The sequence below is a fragment of the Solanum lycopersicum genome, chromosome 5 (genome assembly GCF_036512215.1).
Source record: "Solanum lycopersicum chromosome 5, SLM_r2.1".
Taxonomy (NCBI): Eukaryota; Viridiplantae; Streptophyta; class Magnoliopsida; order Solanales; family Solanaceae; genus Solanum; species Solanum lycopersicum.
In genome coordinates this window covers 66,696,046-66,710,811 of record NC_090804.1, presented here as the reverse complement: position 1 = coordinate 66,710,811, position 14,766 = coordinate 66,696,046, and the positions used below count along the sequence as shown (strand labels likewise).

Genomic DNA, 14,766 nt, shown 5'->3' with positions numbered 1-14,766 from the left:
ACTAACTCTAATATCATAATCTAACATATATAACTTCGAAAACAGCTAGCTCATGAGATGAGAATCATCCAAAAATTATATAAATCAATCGAAGACCCCATCTACAATTGGCGTTGACTCTAACACACAATCCTCTCATCTCAATATTATAAAAAAAAAGTTTCTTTAATTTAGCATTAGAAGTTCTACATTTTCTACTAGCACATATATATATTTTAAGAAACTCATCGATAAAAGTAAATCTAAAATAAATGTACACATATATTGTATTTTTATTTAAAAAAAACATAAAACTAAGAAATTGATTGAAATTTGGTACATAAAAGCTACAAATGTGTTGCATAAGAATTTTTAAAAAAATTAGATGCTTTTATGGTGTGATTAATGATGAAAATATTTCTCTATATGAATCTCCAACCTCTTGAGGTGCTCTTGGATAGTATATATATATATATATATATATATATTTTTTTTTTTTTTTATCACATGTCATTGTTCAATTGTTGTAAGAAGCACATATCTTCAATATTCCATGGATTTTCCATCCATTGTGTATTGTTTTGTTGATCCACTTCTTGGAATCCTTGAAATCCAGGGTGAAAATTATAACTTGTGGGATTAATTGTTGATTCTTCATAGAGCAATTGATTAGTACTTTGATTAACATGAGAATGATCTTGATTATTGCTTTGATTAATTGAGAAATTGTAGCAACCATCAGTGAGGTCGGATGAGTAATTATCCGATGACGTTGAAGTTGCTGAATAATTAAGACTGTTTGTTTTTTCGATATTCATCAGTTGGATAGGTAAGTATTCGGGTACATGATGGTTCATGTTTGGTAGTAGATGTTGAATTTCTTGACTTTGGATGTATGTGGTGGTGGGGCCGGAGGAAGAAGCTGCCGTTGGGTTGGAAGTAGCCGCGGCGGCTTGTATTCTTTCGGCTAACCTAGGCATCCAAAGATACTTCATGGTATCTTTGAATTGCTTACTATTCACGTCACATTTGAGTTGTTTTGCATGCTTTTGTACCCGAGTTCGCCAGTAATTTTTTATCTCATTGTCTGTTCTTCCAGGGAGATGTTGAGCGATTTTTGACCAACTACATAAAAGAAAAGAAAATCATATTAAACACTATTATAGTTAAGTTACTATTAGTAGCAAATAACACATAGTTTCATAGTTATTTTAATGTGGTACTATTACGAATATAGTGTAATGATTATACGTGAAATTAATTCGTAATTATACACAAGTTTGAGAGTGAACATACCGATTGCCCCATCGAGAATGCAATTCAAGAATCAAGAGTTGTTCTTCAACAGTAATATTACCACGTCGAACATCTGGTCGAAGATAATTAAGCCATCGTAATCTACAACTTTTCCCTGTTCTCTTCAAACCTGTTTAATTAATTGAACCACAACGATTTATTAATTATAATAAACTTCTCATGACTAATTTTGCCAAAGTTAAAGTTAAAAGCATATTTCAAAAACAAAGTATTAATAAAAGACAATATGATGCACAAAATATTTTACCTTTGAAACACACAAATACTTACTTTAAAACTACTACTTCTACACCCCACCCAAAAGAAACACTTTAAATTACCTAATTGTAAAGAAAGAAATAAAATTATACAACAACATATCCATTCGAATATTTATCTATGTGAAGATATTGTCTTATTATACAAAAAGAAAAGAAAAAGAAATACATGTTGCAATAAAGAAAAAATGGTTTCTCGAAGAAAGATTACTAATTCAACAAACTCGATAACCATGATTTATTAACCAGAAATTCAGGATTCAAACTTTTAATAATAAAAATTCATAGTAGTAAACACTTATTCCTTAACATGCCTTACACAAGTATGTTCAACTTCTCATGAGTAATCAAATGTAAAAGGTTTTTAGTAAATTCTACGATCTACAATAACAAAAAGAATAAAGATATATAATTACCAGCACAACGTGCAAGAGAATTCCAACGACCTTCACCATGATGTGCAATAAAATTGATAAGTGTAAAGTCTTCTTCAACGGTCCATGGACCCCTTCGAAGATCCATAACAATTTCTTCCTCCTTAATTTCTTCCTTACTATCTCCTCGTCCTCCTTCTCGTCCTCGTCCCGATATAACTTCAATTTTCTGACCATGATAATCCATCTAAACTTCTTTTTTTTTTGTTTTTGCTTACTCAAAATGAAGAAACTAATTGAATGTTACAAAAATGTACAAATAGAGAAAAAAGAGAGAGAAATTTTATATGATATAATATAAGAAGAGAAATGAATATTGGATTAGTATATGAGGACATAGAAGTTGATGGGACTTTATAAAGATTTTAAAAAATAAATTAAAAATAAAAGGTGGGGAGAAGTTTGAAAAAATTGTGTTAGAAAATAAAAGTGGCATGTGATGGAAAGAAGAATTTAGAAGTTATATAAAAAAAAAAAAAAAGTCTATAGTTGTAATAATAATACTATGTATCCCACAAAGCCGCAATAAGGAGAAAAACTTTAATTTTCAACTTTTTAATTCTATAGTTCGATTAAAGCACTTTAATATTGACTTTCTTCTTTTCTACTTCATCGACGTATTTAATATTTTATTCGTTTATTTTTTATTTGTTTATTTAAAAAAAAATTACACTTTTTTTAAAAAATGAATTGGTATAAGTATTTTTAATATAATATTATCACAATATTATGTTGTATAGTATTAAGTTTGGGAAGTAAGTTAACAAAGATTTAAATAATATAGACGATAAAACGTTAAGAAAATAATTATATTTTTTTAAATATGTTAAAATTAACAAGTAAAAATAAAATTATTTTTGAAATATTGAACAAGTGAAAATGAGTATTTTACTTCTTGTGTTAACAAATTAAGAGCATTGTTTTTCCTCATATTATATTTATGTTATTAGTTAACAACATAAGATATTATAACTTATACCCACCTCAGGTTCATATTAATTATAAGGTGTTTTAATCTTTGTATTTAGTTCAAATTAAATGGTTTTAAAATAATTTAAAAGGTATTAATTAATCATTTCCAAATTTACCTTTCTATAAATAACTGAGTTTTCTATATATATATATATATATATATAAATAAAATCGACAAATCACATTAATTAAATAAAAAATATTATTTAATTAGGGATAATGAACAAGTATCCTCTTAATCTATGTGCGAAATTTTATAGACGCACTTATACTATATCAATGTCCTATTATCCTTGAACTTATTTTTATTAATAATTTTCTACCCCTTTTCGGCCTATGTGGTACTATCTTGTGGGCCCGATGTTGGTTGACTCTTTTTTTAAGCTAGTGTCACAAAGGCCGAAAAATGATAGAAAATTGCTTATAAAATAAGTTCAGAAGGGTAATTGAACAACTTGATATATCTAGATACAGTTGAGGACATTTTATATTACATTTTTTTTTCAGCAAATATGAATTTTCTTTTTCTTTTTTTCATAACATATTTCATTACAAACTTTTAAATAATATAACTATGATTTTCTCAATGAAGTATGAACTAAATTGGAGATGCATGAGCATAATTTACATAAAACACAAAATGGCTGATAATTTAATGAACTATTTACTATTTTTTTTTTAATTAATGAACTTAAATTTTTTAGCCCACTATCATTTGTGTACCCTCATAATTATTAATTAATTTATATTATATTATATAATAAAAGAGATATCTGCATAGGCATATACTATTGAAGTCTAAATATTTTGGAAATTAATTTAAGTACTCAAAAATAATGTACTTTATCCCCCTTCCAGTGTGGAATATTTATAGTTCATTAAATTAATTAAATCCCACACTATTCATAGTGTGACCCCAAATTATTCTAGTCTAGGCCTTAGAACTAATGATCATGAGCAAGAAGTAAAATATCAATAAAATAGGACTTTAAAATGTAAATACATATAGTTACTAAAATAAAAATGTGTAAGTTGATCAACTTTATGCCCTTCTAAAAAGAACAAAAAAGAAATTATATCTCGAATTTGATTTTAAAAAATTATCAAGAAATTTGAAAAGATTTGAAGTATAAGAAAATCCTAAACTTGAAGCTTATTAATTCTTATAACGATCTCAAATTAATATATAGTAAAAATTGAATTCACTATTGAATATTTAATAAATTTATTGATTACGTGTACGTTATTGATTTTCGATGAACTCGTAGATACATCCTATTGTATCCACCACTTAATGATGTGATGATGCTCACATCCTTGTCAAGTTTTGTTCACTATTAAAAATTGCTAATTTTCGATGAAATTCATTGATAATGTTTTCGATTGATTTTTCGTTGAAAATTCTTTACATTTATTTGAGTTGTGCCTTAAATTTAATGACTATTTCTTTCTATATATTTATATTAATTGCTAATATATAAATATATATATAGGGGATGGCTCCTACTAATATAAAAAATAAAATAGTCGACCACACTAATAACAAATGTAATATCAAGGATACTTTGCGCCAACAATTTTCAACTTTTAATGAATTAATTAATGTATATTTTCATTAATAAAAGTATAAGAGTATTGGGGATGCTACATTAATAAAAGTCAGATTTAAGTGTAGAAAAATTAATATTTTATGACTAACATTTAAATTGTTATAAAATCACTTGTAATTGTATAAACAACAAACAACTTAGAATTCAAAAAGGATTGCTAGGCCAACCCAAATTATACTCTAAATATATTTTTTTTATGACAACGAAAATTCACAGTCACTATTTTTTGGATACACACAAGGTAAAATTCTCCTTTCTATATAATAATTCGAATATCACATAGAGGAGGTAACCCGCACTAAGTAAACATAGTGCGACGAGCTCGACCTAGAAGCCCAATCCCTTGCTTTTGATGACAAGGAATTTCGAATTTAAGACCTCCAATATGGAAGTTCCAAGCTCAAACTACTGGGTTATCCATACATCTTATTTTATGTGAATTAATTATTTATACTCATTACACTATCTATCTATCTAGCAATAGCTACGTAGACTTTTTTCCCCCATTAAATTCTAAATTAACCCCCCTCCCCCCCAAGTGGTATAGAAATTAGAGAATAATCAAAATAAATAGTTATTCATCAAAATGATAAACAATAACGGTAATTTTTTTTATATTAATATATGATATACATAATTAAAATAGTATACATATTTTTTATATAGACATTACCTAGCGAATATTATTATTTTGCTCAATTTTATGCACTATACTTTAAGATGTTGAATTTGCTTATTGCTATATCTTGAAGATTATATTCTTTTAATTTATCTAACTCTATGAAGTTTTACTTTTTATGAATATAATGATATATTATGCAAATTTTGCACAAAATTTTGACTAAAAAGTCTAGCCATATTTTCATAACTTTAAGAATTAAACTTTTAGCAACAAAAGGTCGATATTGTTACATAAAAAAAATTAAAAGGAAATTGACTTAAATAGTTGCCAATCAAAATAACACAATATATAAATAATTTTGATCGAGCGATCACTGTGTAACTTCCTCTAGAATCAATGTTAGTTTTTGCAAATAAACAAGAATAATAGAAATCTGAAGCAGTGTCATTATATCACTACAATAAAAATAACTTTTAGCGGCATTAAATATTAACATTAATAAAAAGGATTAAAGTCTTTATTAACATTAGTTAAGTGTCATTAAAATCTATATCCGTAAAGACTTTAAAGATAAATACAAAAAATGCTAATTGACACCAAAATTACACATTAGCGACAATTAAAATTAATTGCAACTAATATTTTTTTTTCCAATTTTTCAAGGTATAAAACGTTACTTTAAACGACTCGTCATTGATTCAAGAAACAAAAATAATCATCCATTAATAGTAAGTAATTTTTTATTTATTTTTGTATATTAAGATATAATATACATAGAACAGTAATTAAATCACATTAATTCGATATTTTAAACAAAAAAATTAGATATTCTAAAACTATATGAAAAGTACTATAAATTACAATTTTTGCCATATTAATATTATTAAAAAATGTATTTTAAAATGTTAGTCAAAGTTTTTATAATTTGACTCTAAAAATAAAAATCATGACAAATAATATCGGACGAAAGGAGTAGTTTTAAATTTTAATTTTTTTAATAATATATCTTTATTTTAAAATTCAAAAGATCTTCATTTCATATATGGTTTTTAAAAGGTTATTTTCTATTATTTAATTTATAAATAGTCAAGAAATCTTGCAAAGGGTAAAAGATATTATTTATTCTCTCTTTTCGTTTTTACCTATCATGTTTGATGTTACGAGAGTTATATTTGATCAATTTTCAAAGTTAAGTTAAATCAGTTTTATTCAAAATTTAAAATCTAGATATTGAAAAACAATATAAATCATTCACCTATTAATATAATGAAAAATTACATCTTAAAATATTGAACAAAGTTTTTCAGTTCATATGATTTCACTCTTGACGATATATGATTAGAAATAAAAAAGATAAACGGAGAAGTATTAGTATAAGTTTTGAGGGTGCGTTAAACTATTGAAACATGTATTAACTATGTGTCTAATGGATCCTTATTACAATCCAATTCCAAAAAACTCAGAGTTAAATTGAACGAACCTCGTCAAATTTTGATATTATTGAATTTTCTTTATGCTTGATCATGTGCTACAATCATACATCATTCCACAACAATAGTATGATGTCATTTGTGACAATATAGTATGATGCCACACATTTTTATGTCTTTTCTACTTCACCATACCAAAACTATACAAAAAGTTTTGTGGTCCAATATATATTGGTTCCTTTTTGGAAATTAAATACAATGTATTTGAAATAAAAGCTAGTGAAAAAACAAGAAAAAAAAAATTGACATTTGAAAATAACTCACATGATGTGTATGTGTGAGAGAGAGGACAAGTAACTTCCCAAGAAAAAAATGTGTGAATTGTGATCCACCACCCTATATTGATTAGTGTTTTTGTTGGAATCGTTTAAAAGATTTATAGTCGTTATTTTTTATATATATATATAGTATAATTGTTTTGTATAAAATATCTCGAAAATCACATAAAATATAACATGAACTAAAAAAGGTTAGTCTGACGAGCTTGAATGAAAAAATGTTAACGATATAAATAATATAATCAATTCCTGACCATCCTTATGAAATATCTTATATTGTGTCTCAACTCAGCAACTCTTACGAATTATTGTTGATAAATAGTTAATGAGACATTTCTCGAGATATACTATTCAATCTAAAATTATCACACGTTTTCAACCATATAATTCTTGGGAAAAAAGTATAATCTAGATATATGTCTATTTCGAAAAAACCTTACTTTAAATGACAGTCAACTAAACTTTATTTCAAGAATTTTACTTAGTTAAGCATCAATGTTCAACTGTGGTGGAGCCAATACCTTATAATAGGAATTCAAAATAAATACAAAAAAAAAAAATATTTTCTTATAAACATGATATGAATATATGTTTTACAATATTTTAGCTCCGCCACGGATATTCAAACGCAGCAAGATCGCTAGCTTCCTTATATAGATTCAACTGAACTTAATAATTTAGATCCAAATTTTGTGATTATTATTAAAATAATAATTAAACATTATCAATTATTAACTTAAATTTATAAATTTTAAATTCTAATTACGTATCGATTAACCATATATGCTATATTTTGAGATATGAGTCAAAGTTCATATATATGACATAACCAAAAAAGGAAAGTTTATTTCCTATTAGACCTAACTCTAATTATTATAGATTCAAAGGAGCTAAAAGAATCAAGGATAATTCATATTTTATACTTTATATTAATATGATAAACGTGTAATCCTCCAATATAAAATGATAAAATCTTTCAAATATTGCCAAAAATGACAACCAACTAAGCGTGTATATTTATCGAGTCTTTGTTTGATTTGTGAACAAGTTATATTAGATTAAAATTAAAAATAATAAAACTATTTAGTGAGTATATTCTATTTTAGATGTTTGATTTATTTGTAGTATAAAAGAAAGATACACATATAGGCACATTATAAGTTTAAAATTTATGACTTATTTTATTACCAAGAGGAATAAGTAATAAACCTTAAACAAGTTTTATTTTTTGAATCAAGAGGTTACTTTGTTATTAATTTTTTTTTTTAAAAAAAATCAAAGATAAATACAGAATAATATGGATGAAAGTTACTGAGTTTTCGAAAATCTACTCCCATCACTCTAGATTCGCCTCTGAACATACACGATATAATATGATAAAATGTGTTTAATTTCACATGGTATAAATTAACTTAAATAAATTCGTATTTTCGTTTTCTACTTCAATCTTTTTAAAAAATTTATAATAAAAGATCTTTAAAAAAACTCGTAATCGTGCTTCTAACTCTCCTCGATCCTCGAGCCACTTGCATCATGGTCATCTATGACCAAAAAAAACTCCAAAATCACATGTTAAGATGCGTGTTCTTCATGAATAGTCCAATATATACATCACTATCAATATTTAAATTTTTTTTAAAAAAAATTGTTACAATAAAAAATATGATGTATAAATATATATTGTAATAAAAAAATAAGTTAATTTGTGACTTTATTATGTAAAACAGTAAAAGTTAGGGAACAAAATTTTGTCAAGTATGAACACGACATGCCTGTCATTAGCAGAGCACAAAATATTCAACTTTAATATAAATATAGTATTACTTTTAATCTAACTTTAACTAATATTCAGTTTCTAAAAAGTTTCAACATTAACATAATTAATCATTAGTGTTATATGAATTAAATTTTTATCTTACATATATACTTCTTGTCTAGCTTTATAGTTTCTAAGGATTAAGTAGATTTTAATATTTTCATTATTCATTTTTACTTATCATGTTTTGCTTTTTAAAAGTTAAACAGTATGAACTTTAATCGATATTGTAAATTTTTTATCCTTTTTCATTATATTAATATGAGAACGATCGACTTGAAAACTTATTTAAAATATTTAGCTAATCTTTATGTATTATAAATTTATGAGTTCAAATATAATATTTCTAAACATTTTAATCAGATTTTACATATATATATATATATATATGTCACCTTTAGAAAATTATGAGTTCAGATACAACTAACAATTCACATTGAATATGTACTTTATAAATAATTAATCCGATTTGTGTAAATATTTTCTCAATGTTTGATAAACCAATAATAATCCAATAAACTACAGCCCTAATTGTTTATTTAAAGCACTATATTTGTTGAAAATTTTCAATTCACTTATTATTATTATTATATCCCACTAAACACAGCATATTATTTAATTTCTAATTTTTTTTCTTTGTTCTTATCCTAGGTTTAAACCTAAATATGATCTAGTTGTCAACATATATAGTCAAAGACATTGTCAACAAAGGATTATATTTCTAATCTTCGAGTTAATTAAATTCGTTTTAGTTAATTAAAAAGAGATCAATGTTGGTTTCTTGAAATTAATTAATTAATCAATAATAATAATATATTCAGTATAATTTTATAATGGGATAATGCCCAAGTACCCCCTCAACCTATGCCCAAAATCTCAGAGACACACTTATACTATACTAAGGTCCTATTACCCCCTTGAACTTATTTTATTAATAATGTTTTACCCCCTTTTAGCTTACGTGGCACTATCTTGTGGGCACAACGATGGTTGACTTTTTTTTTTGAACTAGTGCCACGTAGGCTAAAAAGGGGTACAAAATTACATATAAAATAAGTGCAGGGGGTAATAGGACCTTAGTATAGTATAAGTATGTCTCTGGAATTTCGGGCATAGATTGAGGGGGTACTTGGGTATTTTCCCTTTTATAATTGAAATATCCTAATAGATACTAATATATATACAATTTTATCCTTATTTTATAATGATCGAATGATTATTTTCGATAAATATTAAAAGTAAATAAATCAAAATAATTAATCACTATTGTTAATTTTAAAAGCCTTTTCAAGGTACATGAACTTAGCTTGTCACCTCTACCTATGCAACAAAAGCTAATTAATAGCTCACTATTCAAAAGACAAAATGGAAATTAGTAAGAGTTGACCATTTGATTTGGATTTAACTCTTACTTAGATTTTTTGTTTTTATTTTTTTTTGTGAATGGTATCAATTAGATGTATTTAAAGAAGTGAAGATAAAAATAAACTATATCATAAAAACATTATATTATAAGAAACATAATTTGAATTATATTGATAAATATAATACAAGTATATACACTAATACACATCAGATCAAGCTTAAAATAATTATAACATATTTAGTGTAATAAGTGAAATTTGAACAGTGTAATAAGTACATAATCTTACTCTTATCATAAAAACATTATTATATAATAAGAAACTTAATTTGAATTATATTGATAAATACAATACAAGTATATACACTAATACACATTAGATTGAGTTTAAAATAATTATAACATACTCAGTGTAATAAGTGAAATTTGAACAGTGTAGTAAGTACATAATCTTACTTTTATCTTTAAGGAGTAGATAAGTTATTTCTAAAAATTACACGACTCGAAAAAGAGAAACTATTCGAGAAAAGTTTGCAAGAAAAAAAATATCGAAATATAGAGTAAAATTAAACAACAAATATCAAAAAACACAAAAACAAATTTAAAAAAATACGCAATTACTAAATACTATTACTAGAATTTAATTTCTAGAGAAAGAAAAGATATTATACACTCTAGTTAATCTGCAAAATATCTAACTCAATGTTAAAGAGTCAAAGGGAAAGAAAAAAAAACAAAAGTGTATCAATTGTAAAAAGACCTAATTAAGTGTAATTTGTATAATTGTGGTGAAAATTATAAGCAAATAATTAATAATTGAGTGGACATATATCTACTTCCATTACAGATGCTTCTAATGTTAAAAGAATTAATATCATTTCAAAGATGGTCAAGTCTAGTTAAAAATTCTAATTCTTTTTTATTGTCAATGAATTATTTTTCTTTTCAAATTTTACCAGAAACCATTATAAAAGATTCAGTTTATTGTCAGTATTTCATCATAACATTTTACTTGTGTCTATTGTTTCTGGTTTGCTAATCCGAATATAGGAGTTAATACCTAATGCGTTGAATAATAATTTTACTTGAGAGGATCGAAGATTTACTAGAAACAGTTCCTCTACTTCTAGGAGGTGAAAGTAAAATATGTGTATATCCCACGTACCTTCCTATAGAATATGTTTCTAAAATTCATTGTCCACTCTTCTCTACCTTCTCGAGGCATTAGTAAAGTCTGCCTATATTATATTCTTCTCAGTCCTGATCACTTAGTGAGGTTTCACTGAATATGTTATTGTTATTGTTCACTCTTATATTTTGAAATAGTTTATCTTTCCCATGGAAGCGATAAATATATTCTCTTCGTTCACTTTCAATTGATTTATCTGTTCTTGATACATTAGAAGTGACAAACAAAAGTGAATCTACTTTTAAAATAATTGACATATAAAAATAAAAAGAGATTATATAATATACGTAAACTAACATTGAATGTGATGGATGATTGAGATAACTTCATCGGTGATCATATGTTTTGGGTTCTGAAATGGTAAAAATCATGTTAGAAGTGTTGTTCCTAACAATGGATCTTGCAGTGTACTTGTTGTTGCGCTTGCTATTAAAGAATAAGATGTTGATGCTATAAAAGCTCCAAATCTCTCATTTATATCTCTTAATTGTTCGATTCCATTTCTAAAACTAGCTCCGAATTTAATCGGACCCCTTTCATATCTAGTGCCCGAATTATAAGAGCAATTTTGAAGTTTCAAGAGAATTCAGAATTGAAATGGGCTGGGACTATCAATGTTCATTTCTTAGATGTTGGTCAAAATGTATTTGGGCTTTATGATTATGTGGACTTTTTTAGCTAAGCTTGGGTTATTTTGGGCCCAGGGAACAAACACCTTATTTGGGACTTATTTAAACTTGGATAACTTTCATATATAACAAACACCTTATTTGCTATAATTTGCATAATGGGTTCCGTAGCAAACATAAATATGTATATAAATGTATATAATTTGTTTCTGTTTCTGAATACATATACAAAAGATCAATTGTAAAATTTGTGTTTGTATATACAAAAAATATATGTATTTGCATGTGTATATACAACTTTCTCTCGCTTTATATAAATAGAAACACAATTTATACATTTTTGTTTGTATTAGCGAGAGAGGAAAAGGTGAGAGTGGCAAGTGAGATATGGGAGAGAAATGAAAAAAAAATAAAATATATATATATATATATATATATATATATATAAAATTTCTCTCGCTTTATACAAACACAACGCATTGTATACATTTGCTTTTGTATAAAAGCGAGAGAGGGAAGGGAGAAAACGAGAGTGGTGAATGAGATTCACCTGAATAGAGACGAAATAGTAACAATTTATTATGTGGTACAGTTAAATTAAAGTATGTTTATATCATTTAATTTGAATTAATAGTTTGCTATTATACAAAATTTAACCAAAAAAAAATTAAGAAAAAATATAAATTCATTCCTTTTGTAATAATTCAGATGGAAGCGATGAAATTACAAAATTCATAAAACTTTAAACATTTTTTTTTTTTGAAGTATGACTTTGTCAAGGATATCAAAATATTTCAATGGATTAAGTGCATAATTGATCATGGAAAGTAGTAGGATATATAATTTACATACATGATAGACCTAATACGATACGATCTATTTTAAAAAGAACTTTTTTATTTTATTTTAGATGAGCATTAAGATATAACTTTAATGGAATAATAGATATTGAACAAATTCCTAGAACATGAACAATAGTTGATCATCTAACACGTTAGAAGAGCAAAACACACGACCCGTAATTATAGAGTTTTGACAAAAATTAAAAATTCATAACTTGTTATTTAGGAAATTTGATTAAAATAATAAAATAGTATTGAACTATTTAAATATTATATTTATCAAAAAAATACTTTCGTTATAATCAACCATACATATCTCATAAAACATACGTTACAACTTATAGCCATCAAAAGAACGGGTAAACACTACGAAAATTCAATAGCTTTTATTACGGTAATAATTCACACAAATATTTAGATCCAAACTCAATTATTATCATACTAAAAATTGATCAAACTTCAAATCATGAATCCGTTTTCGAATTTGAATAATCACAATTTCTACTAACATGACCAATTTTACCACAATTCCAACACACTACATCTCCATTTCTGGATCTAGATGAACTTTCAGTTGAAGAAATCTTCAACAATGAAGATTTAACTTCATCAAATGAAATAGCATCTTTACCATCTACAATTTCATCAACAAAATCTTCATACGAACAAGGTAAAGTACGCAATAACAACAACGCTTTCGTCTCATCGTCAATTTTCTCATCTAAATTTTCCAGATCTGTTACGATCGATTCAAAATCATTGATATGAGAAGTAACAGAAGCAGTAGTAGTACCTTTTTTCATTCGAAGAGAATACAAACAATGCTTTTTAAGCAGCTTGTTTACTCGAATGTTCTCCAAATGCAGCGCTTCTAATTTATCCCAAACTTGTTTTGCTGTTTTCTCTTCAATTACTTGGCGCAAAATTTCATCTGCGAGGTATAAATAAATTAGAGATCGAGCTTGTTCATCGATCTCCTTCCATTGATCGGCTTTCATGTCGATCGGTTTTTCTCCGGTTAAAGGTTTATGTAAACTGTTTTGCACAAGGACGGCGTGCATTTTGATTTTCCATAGAGTAAAACTTGTTTTCCGATCGAATTTTCCGATGTCGAATAATCTCAGTGACATTTTGAAACTTCAATTTTCACCATGAATTTGAGAGTTCTTCTTCTAAATGGGAAACTCAAATATGAATGTAGAAAATTACTTTTGTATTTTATGGGCGGCTTTCGGCGCTGCAATTGATGCCAAAATGGTCGCTAAACCTACCAATTATATTATTATTTTTTTAGAAAAAATTAATACTATGATAATTTTTTTTTAAAAAAAATAAAAATATCATAAATTAACGCTATTAATGATATTTTAATTTTAAAACATAGCAAAATACATATATCTAAATAAAATATCATGTATATGTCATAAATGTATGTGTTATTTGATTGTATGAGATAAAAGGCGATTAGGATTTTTAAATACACATATACATGTGATAATGTTTATCACTAAAAAAATATTAGTCTTTTCGTTAAATAAGTAAGATTTAACTCATAATTCACGTATACTATATAAGAAAGGGGAATAAGCAATATCGTTGATTGTTAACATGTCAGTTTCAGTTGTGTGTTTATTCTCATATTGAGTTGCTTAGCGTAATGTTTTTAAGTCTTCCATTTTAAGAAAAATATATTTCATATTCATAACTTAATTATTTCATAGTTTATTTTATATAAAAAAAAATTGTTAATTTTAAATTTGAACTATATAAATGATTCTTTTACCGTAAAAACATATCAAATAAATACTACTTAATTAAGTGTAGCAGATATCTACAATGTTATATATTAAAATTTTGATTTATTTGTTCATCTTTTTATCTATATTTTACCTTTTGTTTCGAATATTAATGCTAAATAGTTAATATTATATTATTATTACAAAAAACAAATATAAAAAATTAAAAGTA

General features: G+C 25.7%; 1 protein-coding gene across 1 annotated transcript; it reads right to left on the bottom strand.

Annotated features, from left to right (window-relative positions):
* Positions 1–243: 243 nt before the first annotated feature.
* Positions 244–2,423, bottom strand: LOC101265734 (transcription factor MYB78-like). Its single transcript, XM_004239834.5, has 3 exons — positions 1,970–2,423; positions 1,276–1,405; positions 244–1,104 (listed from the first exon to the last, which is right to left on the bottom strand). The coding sequence occupies exons 1-3, from the start codon at positions 2,172–2,174 to the stop codon at positions 483–485; spliced, it is 957 nt and encodes a 318-aa protein (XP_004239882.1). The 5' UTR covers positions 2,175–2,423; the 3' UTR covers positions 244–482.
* Positions 2,424–14,766: the final 12,343 nt, after the last annotated feature.